This window comes from Scardinius erythrophthalmus (genome assembly GCF_964197995.2).
Source record: "Scardinius erythrophthalmus genome assembly, chromosome: 6".
NCBI classification, from domain to species: Eukaryota; Metazoa; Chordata; class Actinopteri; order Cypriniformes; family Leuciscidae; genus Scardinius; species Scardinius erythrophthalmus.
The window spans coordinates 39,518,110-39,532,962 of NC_138226.1; the positions used below are offsets into that span (position 1 = coordinate 39,518,110).

The window sequence follows — 14,853 nt, forward strand, 5'->3', positions numbered from 1 at the left end:
CTCTCTCTCTCTCTGGGATCAGGAGGCTAAACTACATTAGAGAAAGGCGAGAACTGAAGATTAGAATAATTAACTTCTGCGGAAAACCAGAGGCAAGGATTAAAACAACATATTCATCACAGCTTTAAACAGATGCTTCCCTCAGAGCTCTTCCACAGGAGTAAGAGCTGTCGTAGCTAATTCCCTATTCCCCGGAGACGCCTGTGATTTTCTCTTGTCAGGGAAATCTGCGTTTCCCAGGCGTACGGTAGCGTGTGCGGCACTGAGACCTCGGCGCCAAGAGCTTCTTTCTTCACTATCAGCAGCCCCCGATCATGACAACACCAGAGCTTGACGAAGTCTGAAATATCTTTCAGCGTTTTGACAACATTCAATATAAATGTATTTCAATATTTATGTATTTGCTCTGAATAGTCACTGCTCTAACATTGATTCAAAAAGTTGGTTCAACATTGATTCAAAAATGGTTAAAAAGTTACTAAATTAATTTAGTATTATATATATATATATATATATATATATATATATATATATATATACATAAAGAACAAATATAGGCAAAGAACCACCTATATATGCTTCGCGTCAGGTGGTGTGTGTATATATATATATACACATACATACACACACACAGTATATACACACACACACACACACACACATATGTATATATATATATATATGTGTGTGTGTGTGTGTGTGTGTGTGTGTGTGTGTGTATACTGTGTATGTATATATATATATATATATATATATATATATATATATATATATATATATATATATATATATATATATATATATATATATATATATATATACATACATATATATTATATGTGTGTGTGTGTACATATACAGAATACTGCTTACAGCCATTACTGGTTTTCCACCACTTCTTATACGAATCATATTTTCTTGCTTTATTGTATATAGTATATTTTATATTGTGCCAAACATAAAAAAAATACATATTTTAAATGATATTGTGTATTTATTTTGTTTATTACGAAAAAAGCTTTACAAATTTTTTTTAAAAACAACGCAGGGACTTTTTTTTTTAGCAATAATGTTGATGAATCATTAAATTAAATTAAAATGTGTAACCCTAACACACACACACACACACACACACACACACACACACACAGACAAGAACAGAAAACCCAGTCTTCGGATTGACAGATGCTGAGATGTTATATATCTCCATAGATCTTTTTTTTAATTTATTTTATCTGACTTGGTTTTGTGAAAACCCTTTGGAGGAAGCCACGACGTGGCCCGAAAGCAGTGGACCGCGAGAGTTCGCAAACGCCCCACAGCAGGTGAGGTGTGTAACCATGGCCACGGGGACGAGAACGCATTCATTTTCATGAGAAAACAAGAAAAGAACATTACTTTAACAGCCATCCTCGGCAGAGCAATCTATCTAGCAAATTAGTTTATAGAGCAATACCCTTCCCGAACTCCACGTTTCTACATGACTAGAAAGAAATTATTCACGAGGAACAAGTCACGCAAGGGCTGAGAGAAAGACTGAGAGAGAGAGAGAGAAACAGAGGGACTGTGAACGATGTGTGCGGGGCCAGTCAGATTCATATTTCATATCTGCCATCGGAGCCCCATCAGAGCAGTAGCCCTCCATCTCCAGGGTTTTATTCAACCATCTGCTCCTTTATTACTTATCTTTATTTTGCAACTAATTAACAGCATAATCTTCTAAATTCAGCAAGTTAATTATCATTATTGTGGTCTTTGCAGCATCATCAGTCCTTGTAAAGTGCCGTGTCTGTGTGGCAGGGGAGCGAGCGAGCGAGCGAGAGAGAGAGAGAGAGAGAGAGAGAGAGAGAGAGAGAGAGAGAGAGAGAGAGAGAGAGAGAGATGAGGGGGTGTTTGCTTGACGAGGGCTCATTAGATGTTTTCTGATGAGTTGAGGTTTTGTGCTTGTGTTTCCTGAGGTTATTTGGAGGGTGGGTGCATATGTTATAAGGGTGTGTGTATGTGTGTGTGTGTGTATGTTAATGTGATGCTGTAGTATATTTTTATTCGACATTTCGGATATATTTGCAGAATATATGAACAGCCTCTGTGATTTACACTTACTTTAGCTGAACTTGCCATGAACTTACACCTACATTATAAAAGCAAGCTCTTATGTTGGCCTTCAACATGGGCTAACTGTTTCAAAACAGACCATGCCAACAGTAGGGAGTAGCTAGAAGATTTGACAAAAAACTGGATAAGCTCATTAAAAAGAGCTGGAAAGTACCCAGCGGCATGTGTTTGGGCAGAGCGTCTGAAGATGAAGAGGCAAACACCTGTATATGAGGTCATCGTTCAAAACAGCATAAAAATGAGAGTTACGAGTATAACTGTTAGATGTTCTGCACGAATCTCGGCTCCATCAATAAAGTCTGAGCTTTGGCATCTGGAACTCCATGATTTGAGAGATTTCTTGCAATAAGGGGAAGACTTTTTCCACGACAGTGTGTGTATGCGTGCGTGGTGTAGGTGTGTGTTTGGATGCACATAGGTATAAGTATGAGTGTATTGATTTGTTTGCATGCATATTAACAAATAGGGTCCAAAACAGGAGTTGAGACTCTTAAGAAATGAGTCAAATTTCACAGTTAAATCAATAAAAATCCAGTCACCTTCCGGAGACTGAATTAAATACCACATATAATATATTATGTGTCATTGCATTCTAAAGAAATCTGAAACGTGTGTGTTTCTGTGATTTTTATTTATTTTATATTTAGAATAGTAATAAGGATGCACATTTATCCTCTACTGAGCGATAACTTAGTTTAGGTTAATTAGTTTAAGGCCAAATGTTGATCGGTAGGTACTTATACATTTATATTTCTCATATTTTAAAGACATATACAGTATGTATGTGTGTGTGTGTGCCGAGTTGAATGGTTGAGCTTAAGAAATGCAGTCAACATACAGTTTAAAAATGAATGAACATTTGAATGATTGTTCAAATTTCTCTTTAAACGTGGGAATGGCTGAGCTCTAGATTTCGAAGTTCATGTCAACAACCACTACTTGAGCGATCTCTGCTGCTCTGGGTGTGTACAGATGCACAAACACACATAAACACACTCCAGACAGATGCCCTCTTGTGCTTGTGCTCAAAAACTACAACATTGCAAAGCTCAGTGTTGTGGACTGTTCATCCTCTGTCCCCGTGGGCTGGAGGAAAATCTGCTTACACTGAAACACACCTGCAAATGAGGCACATGTGGATGCATATGCAAATGAGAGAAGAGGAAATTACCATCTTGGCTTCTGATTGGACAGGCTGTGGAGGGGAGGGGCCGGGCATCCCAGGGACACTAGGCACTATGGTGACTGGTCTGACCAGCTGAAAACACACACACACACACACATAAACAAACTTAATATGTGATCAGACTCTGTCTCTCTCACACTGAAGAAGCAAACAGAACTGAAAAAGGCACAAAATAGGCCCTTGTTATCTCAAACACACAGAAACGCTCAGCATATGTTCACATCTGTGGTTGAGCTGCTGCTGTGAGCAACTGAAACAACAAAACAGATTTTTTATATTAGCATAATCATAAAACCAATAAATAATATGGTACTGCACTTCAAGGGAAACCATGGGACTTGTTACAGAACACGGTTACTGAACCAAACTGAATACGACTGTTTTTAGAGCTGCTTCACAACAGAACTGAATCCTGTTTGCATCATTGAATCATGATGTTACTGTTTATCCCTGTAAAGCTGCTTGGAAACAATCTGTGTTGGCCAAGAAATAGGGTAAATATAATCATGGTACAAATCAAATAAAGAAACAAATAAATATTGATGGCATTTTTCTGGTTTTGTATAAATGTTTTCATTCCAATTTCAATTTTGTCATCTTCCCATTAACTTTAATATCGACAATGTTTTTTTTAATCATTAGCAGAGACTATAAAGACTATATGACTATACTTTGAATAAATGGACAACACAACTTTCAAATTTTCTATTAGTTATCCTTACTGAGAGAAAAAACACACAAACAGATCGGTCACTACATCACTAAACTGGCTCAAATGAGTCACTAGCAGGCTATTGTGTTTGTAAATGAATGTTAAAAACTATTTTTATTCCATTTATTTAATTGGTTAAACTAAATAAAAACCAGTAACATAAATCTCAACATAAAAGGGTCCCTGAGTCTGTAGTCCTGTAAAAGCCTGTAGAAAACACTGGACTACGGCATAAGGGGAAACATTTTCTTTGTTTGTTTGTTAGTTTCCCATCCCTCTCCTTTCCTCCTGCTGAAAGCCTACGGGACATAATCATATGCTGTTCAGTGTTCCAATCACACACACACACTTACACACACACACACACACACACACACACACACACACACACACACACACACACACACACACACACACACAGGGTTTTAACTGCCCCAGACACGTGTGTATGAGTGATAATGTGTCTCTGCATAAATTAGCGCACCCCACACGGGCTGACGTCATGAAAGAGGCGCAGTGTCCTTCATAAGAGCCAACATCATCAACCAGCACACACTTCACCCTTGTGCGTCAATTAAAAAGAGTTACACACAGGTCCATAGTGGACAAAAATATCTGTGTCAAAAATATTTCATTGAAATGTGAAGCTTGGGAGCACAGACTTAAGTCTGGTCTAATTTTAAAGAAGACCCTTGTTGTTGAAGTAAAAAAATAAAAGTGAAACAAAAAAAAGTTATAGAGGTTTAAGTTTATGAACATGATTTATGAACATTATTGCATATTATTGTATATAAAATATATATTTTACGAAACAGAGTCAACAAGTTTAAACAAGTTGTGTTTCAAAGAACTTAGAAACTCCAAGGCACGCGAAATAAGTAGAAAAAAGTTAAAAAGCCTTTATTTCATTGATGGCAAGTTGTGTTTCAAATTTGAGGTTGATATCTCAAAAAATTTGCTTTCGGTAAGATCTATTTTCCCCGTTAGATGCCAGCAAAACTCCACTGGTCACACAGTGGTTGGATTTGTGATTTGCAGTCGAGTTTTTCTCTCTCACATTTTTTTACTACACACATACAAACCGCACTCTGACATCCACACCAACACACCCACATAATTATCGCTTCTTAATTTTTCCAGCTGGCTCTATAATAAGCAAAAGCAGAAAACAGGAATAAAGCGAGTATTTGCTATGTAGGTCAAACCTGAGAAAATAGCACCATTTGGAAAAAATTGTAAAAAAAAATAATTTTGAAGCCTTGCCAACAGAATGAAAGCCTATTAACAAAGATTGCATCATTATATAGTTAAATGGCTAAATATAATAAACTAAATAGTTTTAATGGGGACATTTTTGTCCTCAAGGTCCTGAGTGGAACTATTTTGTGTACCTAGAGCAAAATAGATTCATTAAAGGAAATATTGTTATTGTATAATATTATGCAGTTGGCATTAACACAGATAAAATGATAAAAAATAAAAAAACACGGAAAAGACAAACATGTGCATACTGTCGCACAAACTCAACGCACTGGAGCCATGTTAATAATGCATAATTCTGCAGCACTCCAACACTGTCTAATTAGACAAATATAAAAACAGTCTGCCCTTCACAGACATTTTGGACCAAAACCTCCTGAGCTGCTACCTAAAGTGCCCCGTTATGCTCTTTTAAAGGTTCCTAATTTTGTTTTGGAGTCTCCTACAATAAGTTAACATGCATCCAATGTCAAAAAACACTTTAATTTTCTCATAATATACACTGCACATCACCTAATTATCGAAGAGTCTGAAACTGGTTAATTTAGAAGATTCAAGTCTCTCTAAACCCCTCCTTTCTGAGAGTCTGCTCGGCTCTGATAGGTCACATGGCCTAGTGTGTTGTGATTGGTTGACCGCTTACAGCTTGTGCCGGAAACCAAACGCCCATTACCATTTATGAAATTCAGCTCTTCCTCAGCACTTGACTCACAGACAGTGATACGAACAGTAACGATGGCGTCGGTTTTACCCAATCAGTTCCAGCGCGAGTCCTCATCCTTTTGAACTGCATCAAAGTGGATTTGCAGAAAACAGCGTCTTCTCGACATGATCAAACTCTTCCAGTCTCAGCTACAACTACAGTGTTTGAGGGTCAAAGTAGACGTTGTTCACCGGCAGCCAATGAAGACCATTGACTGGCATTATGCAAATGTGTTACAAACCTACTAAGGTTTAACAGGGAGTGAGACTGGAATTACTGACGACTCGTTTTGGAAGTTCAGAATCGATCCTTTCTTTTAGGAGACTAACTTTGTTTGTCATGTGCTTTGATCATTAAAACTTTGCAGACATTTTACATTCACAAACAGCTGTATTACACACTACATGAAAGGTATAGTTGTATAGTTGTATAGTAAATGTTCGAAAAAGCATGATTGGGACACTTTAAACAGCATTTTAAGGCATCATAGGTGCTTTACAAAGGTTTTTAAAATTTTAGGCTGCTGTCTAATACACCATTGTTTAGCCATTCAAAGGCAGCATTAAGAGTGTCCTTCACCGACCAGGCAATCCCAGAATCCATTCTAGTTCTTTCCCTGAAGTCCACTTAAATTGTTCAAGGTTTCATTTCAAAAAGAAACCTCAACAAGAAATTTCAACAATGTTTTTTAAAGGGATAGTTCACCAAAAAATGAAAAGCCCGTAAGACTTTTATTCATCTTCACAACACAAATGAAGAACTTTTTATTAAAATCTGAGCAATTTCTGTCCCTGCATTGACAGCTTCGCATCTACTACTTTGATGCTTCAAAAAGTTCATAACGAGATTGTAAAACTAATCCATAAGAATCGAGCGATTTAGTCAAAATTTTCTGAAGGGACACGATTGCTTTTTATGATGAACAGATTTAATTTAGACTTTTATTCACATATAAACATTCATCAACGCAATGCTTACATCAGATCTGGTAAACAGAAGCTCAGGCATGTTCGCTTGACGTGAGAGGAACCAATGAGGTTCATTCTCGTGTTACGCATCATGTTTGAGCTTCTGCAAGAACCAATGAGGTTCATTCTCGTGTTACACATCACGTTTGAGCTTCAGCAAGAACCAATGAGGTTCATTCTCGTGTAACGCAGCACGCTTGAGCTTCAGCAAGAACCAATGAGGTTCATTCTCGTGTTACACATCACGTTTGAGCTTCAGCAAGAACCAATGAGGTTCATTCTCGTGTTACGCATCATGTTTGAGCTTCTGCAAGAACCAATGAGGTTCATTCTCGTGTTACGCAGCATGTTTGAGCTTCTGCAAGAACCAATGAGGTTCATTCTCGTGTTACACATCATGTTTGAGCTTCAGCAAGAACCAATGAGGTTCATTCTCGTGTAACGCAGCACGCTTGAGCTTCAGCAAGAACCAATGAGGTTCATTCTCGTGTTACGCATCATGTTTGAGCTTCTGCAAGAACCAATGAGGTTCATTCTCGTGTTACGCAGCACGTTTGAGCTTCTGCAAGAACCAATGAGGTTCATTCTCGTGTTACACATCACGTTTGAGCTTCAGCAAGAACCAATGAGGTTCATTCTCGTGTTACGCATCATGTTTGAGCTTCAGCAAGAACCAATGAGGTTCATTCTCGTGTAACGCAGCACGTTTGAGCTTCTGCAAGAACCAATGAGATTCATTCTCGTGTTACACATCGCGTTTGAGCTTCAGCAAGAACCAATGAGGTTCATTCTCGTGTTACGCATCATGTTTGAGCTTCTGCAAGAACCAATGAGGTTCATTCTCGTGTTACACATCATGTTTGAGCTTCTGCAAGAACCAATGAGGTTCATTCTCGTGTTACACATCACGTTTGAGCTTCAGCAAGAACCAATGAGGTTCATTCTCGTGTTACGCATCATGTTTGAGCTTCTGCAAGAACCAATGAGGTTCATTCTCGTGTTACGCATCATGTTTGAGCTTCTGCAAGAACCAATGAGGTTCATTCTCGTGTTACGCAGCACGTTTGAGCTTCTGCAAGAACCAATGAGGTTCATTCTCGTGTTACACATCATGTTTGAGCTTCTGCAAGAACCAATGAGGTTCATTCTCGTGTAACGCAGCACGTTTGAGCTTCTGCAAGAACCAATGAGTTTCATTCTCGTGTTACACATCACGTTTGAGCTTCAGCAAGAACCAATGAGGTTCATTCTCGTGTTACGCATCATGTTTGAGCTTCTGCAAGAACCAATGAGGTTCATTCTCGTGTTACACATCACGTTTGAGCTTCTGCAAGAACCAATGAGGTTCATTCTCGTGTTACACATCATGTTTGAGCTTCAGCAAGAACCAATGAGGTTCATTCTCATGTAACGCAGCACGTTTGAGCTTCTGCAAGAACCAATGAGTTTCATTCTCGTGTTACACATCACGTTTGAGCTTCAGCAAGAACCAATGAGGTTCATTCTCGTGTTACGCATCATGTTTGAGCTTCTGCAAGAACCAATGAGGTTCATTCTCGTGTTACACATCATGTTTGAGCTTCTGCAAGAACCAATGAGGTTCATTCTCGTGTTACACATCACGTTTGAGCTTCAGCAAGAACCAATGAGGTTCATTCTCGTGTTACGCATCACGTTTGAGCTTCAGCAAGAACCAATGAGGTTCATTCTCGTGTTACGCAGCACGTTTGAGCTTCAGCAAGAACCAATGAGGTTCATTCTCGTGTTACGCATCATGTTTGAGCTTCTGCAAGAACCAATGAGGTTCATTCTCGTGTTACACATCACGTTTGAGCTTCAGCAAGAACCAATGAGTTTCATTCTCGTGTTACACATCACGTTTGAGCTTCAGCAAGAACCAATGAGGTTCATTCTCGTGTTACGCATCATGTTTGAGCTTCTGCAAGAACCAATGAGGTTCATTCTCGTGTTACACATCATGTTTGAGCTTCTGCAAGAACCAATGAGGTTCATTCTCGTGTTACACATCACGTTTGAGCTTCAGCAAGAACCAATGAGGTTCATTCTCGTGTTACGCATCACGTTTGAGCTTCAGCAAGAACCAATGAGTTTCATTCTCGTGTTACACATCACGTTTGAGCTTCAGCAAGAACCAATGAGGTTCATTCTCGTGTTACGCATCATGTTTGAGCTTCTGCAAGAACCAATGAGGTTCATTCTCGTGTTACACATCATGTTTGAGCTTCTGCAAGAACCAATGAGGTTCATTCTCGTGTTACACATCACGTTTGAGCTTCTGCAAGAACCAATGAGGTTCATTCTCGTGTTACGCATCATGCTTGAGCTTCAGCAAGAACCAATGAGGTTCATTCTCGTGTTACACATCATGTTTGAGCTTCTGCAAGAACCAATGAGGTTCATTCTCGTGTTACACATCACGTTTGAGCTTCAGCAAGAACCAATGAGGTTCATTCTCGTGTTACGCATCATGTTTGAGCTTCTGCAAGAACCAATGAGGTTCATTCTCGTGTTACACATCATGTTTGAGCTTCCGCAAGAACCAATGAGGTTCATTCTCGTGTTACGCAGCACGTTTGAGCTTCAGCAAGAACCAATTGTCACGTTTAAATCATGAAACATAAACGAGGACTCAAATGCAGATGAAACAAAGGTAAGATTTTAATTAACAAACCAAACAAAAGTACAAAGAATAAACAAAACTCCCACGTGGGGGAAAACACTAGAACAAATACTAAACAGGTTTAAACACTAGGAAGAAAACACAAGAACATAAGACAACGTAACAGCACAAGACTACTGACACAAGGAGACTAAATAGGGGAACAAACAAAGGAGGGTAACGAACACAACAGGTGGGACAAATTAACCAATAACTAGATAACAAGATGGGAGGGGCTAGACAATGGACACGAGCACATGGCTCAAAACAACAAAACACCCAAGTGCAAAACAAGACAGGACAAGCTTGTGACATAACCCCCTCCTAAAGGAGCGGCTACCAGACGCTCCACTAGGACAGGAGGGACGGACCAAGGCGGGACGGAGGGACGGACCAAGGCGGGACGGGAGGGACAGACCAGGGCGGGACTGGAGGGACAGACCAGGGCGAGACTGGAGGGACAGACCAGGGCGGGACTGGAGGGACAGACCAGGGCGGGACTGGAGGGACAGACCAGGGCGGGACTGGAGGGACAGACCAGGGCGGGACTGGAGGGACAGACCAGGGCAGAGACAGTCCAACGGGCGGCCAGGGCGGAGACGACAGTCCAACGGGCGGCCAGGACGGCGGCGACCCCTCGGGCGGTGTAACTGGCACCAACGGCTCAGGCTCTGGAACTGGCACCAACGGCTCCGGCTCTGGAACTGGCACCAACGGCTCCGGCTTTGGAACTGGCACCAACGGCTCCGGCTCTGGAACTGGCACCAACGGCTCCGGCTCTGGAACTGGCACCAACGGCTCCGGCTCTGGAACTGGCACCAACGGCTCCGGCTCTGGAACTGGCACCAACGGCTCAGGCACTGGAACTGGCACCAACGGCTCAGGCACTGGAACTGGCACCAACGGCTCAGGCACTGGAACTGGCACCAACGGCTCAGGCACTGGAACTGGCACCAACGGCTCCGGCTCTGGAACTGGCACTGGCACCAACGGCTCCGGCACTGGAACTGGAACTGGCACCAACGGCTCCGGCTCAGGGACAGACACGGGCACCAACGGCTCCGGCTCAGGGACAGACACGGGCTCCGGCTCAGGGACAGACACGGGCTCCGGCTCAGGGACAGACACGGGCTCCGGCTCAGGGACAGACACGGGCTCCGGCTCAGGGACAGACACGGGCTCCGGCTCAGGGACAGACACGGGCTCCGGCTCAGGGACAGACACGGGCTCCGGCTCAGGGACAGACACGGGCTCCGGCTCAGGGACAGACACGGGCTCCGGCTCAGGGACAGACACGGGCTCCGGCTCAGGGACAGACACGGGCTCCGGCTCGGAAACAGATACCGCCGGCTCGGGAACAGACACCGCCGACTCGGAAACATACACCGCCGACTCGGAAACAGACACCACCGGCTCAGGGACTGGAATAGACACCACCGGCTCAGAAACAGACACCACCGGCTCAAGTGTGTGCGTAGCCCACACACACCACATGGCTGTGGCCATAATGGCCAGTGTCGCGGTCACTGAAGGCTCAGGAACAGATGCCACCGGCTCAGGAACAGACACCACCGGCCCAGAAACATACACCACCGGCTCAGGAACAGACACCACCGGCTCAGGGACTGGAACAGACACCACCGACTCTGGAACAGACACCACCGGCTCAGGCACAGGCACCGGCTGTACGGCCATCTTGTCCAGGGACACCGGCTCAGCAGGCATGACGTGAACAGTTTCTGGCTGGGCAGACACGACGAGAACAGTCTCCGGCTGGGCAGATGTGACGTGAACCGTCTCTGACTGGGCAGACGTGACGCGAACCGTCTCTGGCTGGGCAGACGTGACATGAACAGTCTCTGACTGGGCAGACGTGACGTGAACAGTCTCTAGCTGGGCAGACGTGACGTGAACAGTCTCTGGCTGAGCAGGCGTGACGTGAACAGTCTCTGGCTGGGCAGACGTGACGTGAACAATCTCTGGCTGGGCAGGCGTGATATGAACCTTCCCGGGAACCTCCAGGATCTTAAACAGCATCGAAAAATAATCCAACAACGTTTCAGCGGGCGTTCTGTCAGGGGACACAGACTCAGTGGCAGCCATCTTACCCGGTGACACAGACTCGGCAGACGTGACGTGAACAGTCTCTGACTGGGCAAACGCGATGTGAATGGTCTCTGGCTGGATGTGAACAGTTGCAGAGGAAGCCTTTCTTCTCCTCCTGCGTTTTGGAGTCCCCAAACTCTGGACCACCGGCACTGAGGTCACTGGGACCATCGGCGCTGGAACCACCGGCATTGGAACCATCGGCACTGGAACCACGGGAACAGGCGAAGAAAGACGTTTGGGGCTGAACCTCGCCGGTCCATGGTCAGAGAATGACCAAACTGGAGAATGCTGTCGGTGCTCACCTCTAGTATCTCCTCCCCTACGTCCTCCACGAGTTCCCCTAAATTTGACCAGCCGGGTTCCTCTAAAAGTCTCTCTGTCCCATGTGGTAGGAGAAAGCCCGCGAGAATCCATACTGCTGAGTCCTCAAATGGCTGTTACGTTCTGTCACGTTTAAATCATGAAACATAAACGAGGACTCAAATGCAGATGAAACAAAGGTAAGATTTTAATTAACAAACCAAACAAAAGTACAAAGAATAAACAAAACTCCCACGTGGGGGAAAACACTAGAACAAATACTAAACAGGTTTAAACACTAGGAAGAAAACACAAGAACATAAGACAACGTAACAGCACAAGACTACTGACACAAGGAGACTAAATAGGGGAACAAACAAAGGAGGGTAACGAACACAACAGGTGGGACAAATTAACCAATAACTAGATAACAAGATGGGAGGGGCTAGACAATGGACACGAGCACATGGCTCAAAACAACAAAACACCCAAGTGCAAAACAAGACAGGACAAGCTTGTGACACCAATGAGGTTCATTCTCGTGTTACACATCATGTTTGAGCTTCTGCAAGAACCAATGAGGTTCATTCTCGTGTTACACTGCACGTTTGAGCTTCAGCAAGAACCAATGAGGTTCATTCTCGTGTTACACATCATGTTTGAGCTTCTGCAAGAACCAGTGAGGTTCATTCTCGTGTAACGCATCATGTTTGAGCTTCTGCAAGAACCAGTGAGGTTCATTCTCGTGTTACACATCATGTTTGAGCTTCTGCAAGAACCAATGAGGTTCATTCTCGTGTTACGCATCATGTTTGACCTTCTGCAAGAACCAATGAGGTTCATTCTCGTGTTACACTGCACGTTTGAGCTTCAGCAAGAACCAGTGAGGTTCATTCTCGTGTTACGCAGAACGTTTGAGCTTCAGCAAGAACCAATGAGGTTCATTCTCGTGTTACACATCATGTTTGAGCTTCTGCAAGAACCAATGAGGTTCATTCTCGTGTTACGCATCATGTTTGACCTTCTGCAAGAACCAATGAGGTTCATTCTCGTGTTACACATCATGTTTGAGCTTCTGCAAGAACCAATGAGGTTCATTCTCGTGTTACGCATCATGTTTGACCTTCTGCAAGAACCAATGAGGTTCATTCTCGTGTTACACATCATGTTTGAGCTTCTGCAAGAACCAATGAGGTTCATTCTCGTGTTACGCAGAACGTTTGAGCTTCAGCAAGAACCAATGAGGTTCATTCTCGTGTTACGCAGCACGTTTGAGCTTCAGCAAGAACCAATGAGGTTCATTCTATGTGAATAAAAGCCTAAATAAAATCTGTTCATCATATGTGACCCTGCACCACAAAACCAGTCACAAGTCGCACGTGTATATCTGTGGCAATAGCCAACAATACAATGTTTGGGTCAAAATCCTCGATTTTTATTGTATGCCAAAAATCAATAGGATATTAAGTAAAGATCATGTTCCATGAAGATATTTTGTAAATTTCCTACCATAAATTATTTTTGTGACTGGATGCAGCAAAAGCGCAAACATAAATGGACAACTTTAAAGGCTATTTTCTCAATATTTAGATTTTTTTTACACCATCAGATTCCAGATTTTCAAATAGTTGTATCTCGGCCAAATATTGTCCTATCCTAACAAACCATACATCAATGGAAAGCTTATTTATTCAATTTAAAAAAAAACTTTTGACTGGTTTTGTGGTCCAGGGTCACATATAAAGCAATCATGCCTCCTCAGAAAACTTAGGCTAAACCGCTCGATTCATATGGAGTAGTTTTACAATCTCTTTATGAACTTTGTGAAGCGTCAAAGTCTCACTTGCGTAGCCTGTCAATGCAGGGACAGAAATCTCTCAGATTTCATTAAAATTATCTTCATTTGTTTTCCGAAGATGAATGAAAGTCTTTCAGGTTTGAAATAACATGAGGGTGAGTAAATGACCAAATTTTCATTTTTTGGGTGAACTTTCCCTTTAATTAGCCGTTTCAGGTGTGTTTGATCAGGGTTGGAACTGAACTTCGCAGGATGGTAATTCGCCAGGATAAAGAAAATGATTGTACAGGAGCTTTTTAAGCACACCCAAGACAGAGGTGTGTGTGTGTGTGTGTGTGTGGGACACTCACAGGAATGGCAGTGGGTATGTGTACGCTGGAGCTAGCGATGGTGGCTGGAATAGCGACGGGCATCGTCTGACCGTTCGGCAGCTGCAGGAGAACTGGAAACGTGCCGGACACCGGACTGAAGACAGAGACAGAGAGAGAGATGGGGGGAAAAGAAACCAAATGCATTTCAAACATAAAATTAACATTACTGTAATATAGAATTTAAATATACAAATACATAAGCTACAAACACAAGCTACACAGCATCATGCTTTAAAGTCAACACGAAACAGCATTTGCATGGTATTTTACTGTACGTAAAAACAGGATATTCAATGAGGATAAATGGGGCAGGATTTTAAATTAGTTGGTTTCTTATCAGATTTGAGTCAATCATATTCACAACATTTATCATTATTTGCTATTGTTGGCGTCACTTTTTTTTATTTGAATATTAGCTAGCATTAAATTACTGCTATAAGTTACATAAAATAGCAATTTGGCTTTTGGTTCAAACTAAAAACATTATTACTGAGTGACTTCAGGGTAAAAGAAAAGCTCAGGCACGGAGCAAGCCTATTACATTTTAATTAAATATTACAAAGGCAAACATTATTGTTTTCCTTTGTGATGAATCGTGCACAAAAATGTATTAAAAAGCAGAAGTATAAAAGCATGTATTAAAAAGCAATA

The 14,853-nt window shown here is 42.3% G+C and overlaps 1 protein-coding gene across 1 annotated transcript in view; it reads right to left on the bottom strand.

Annotated features, from left to right (window-relative positions):
- atf2 (activating transcription factor 2) overlaps nucleotides 1–14,853 on the bottom strand; it is a 47,006-nt gene that overhangs the window by 18,162 nt on the left and 13,991 nt on the right. The window contains exons 7-8 of the mRNA XM_081369176.1: nucleotides 14,182–14,296; nucleotides 3,287–3,373 (exon numbers count right to left, since the gene is read on the bottom strand). Of these exons, the coding sequence (XP_081225302.1) occupies nucleotides 3,287–3,373; nucleotides 14,182–14,296 (202 nt within the window). The remainder of the gene's footprint in view (nucleotides 1–3,286; nucleotides 3,374–14,181; nucleotides 14,297–14,853) is intronic.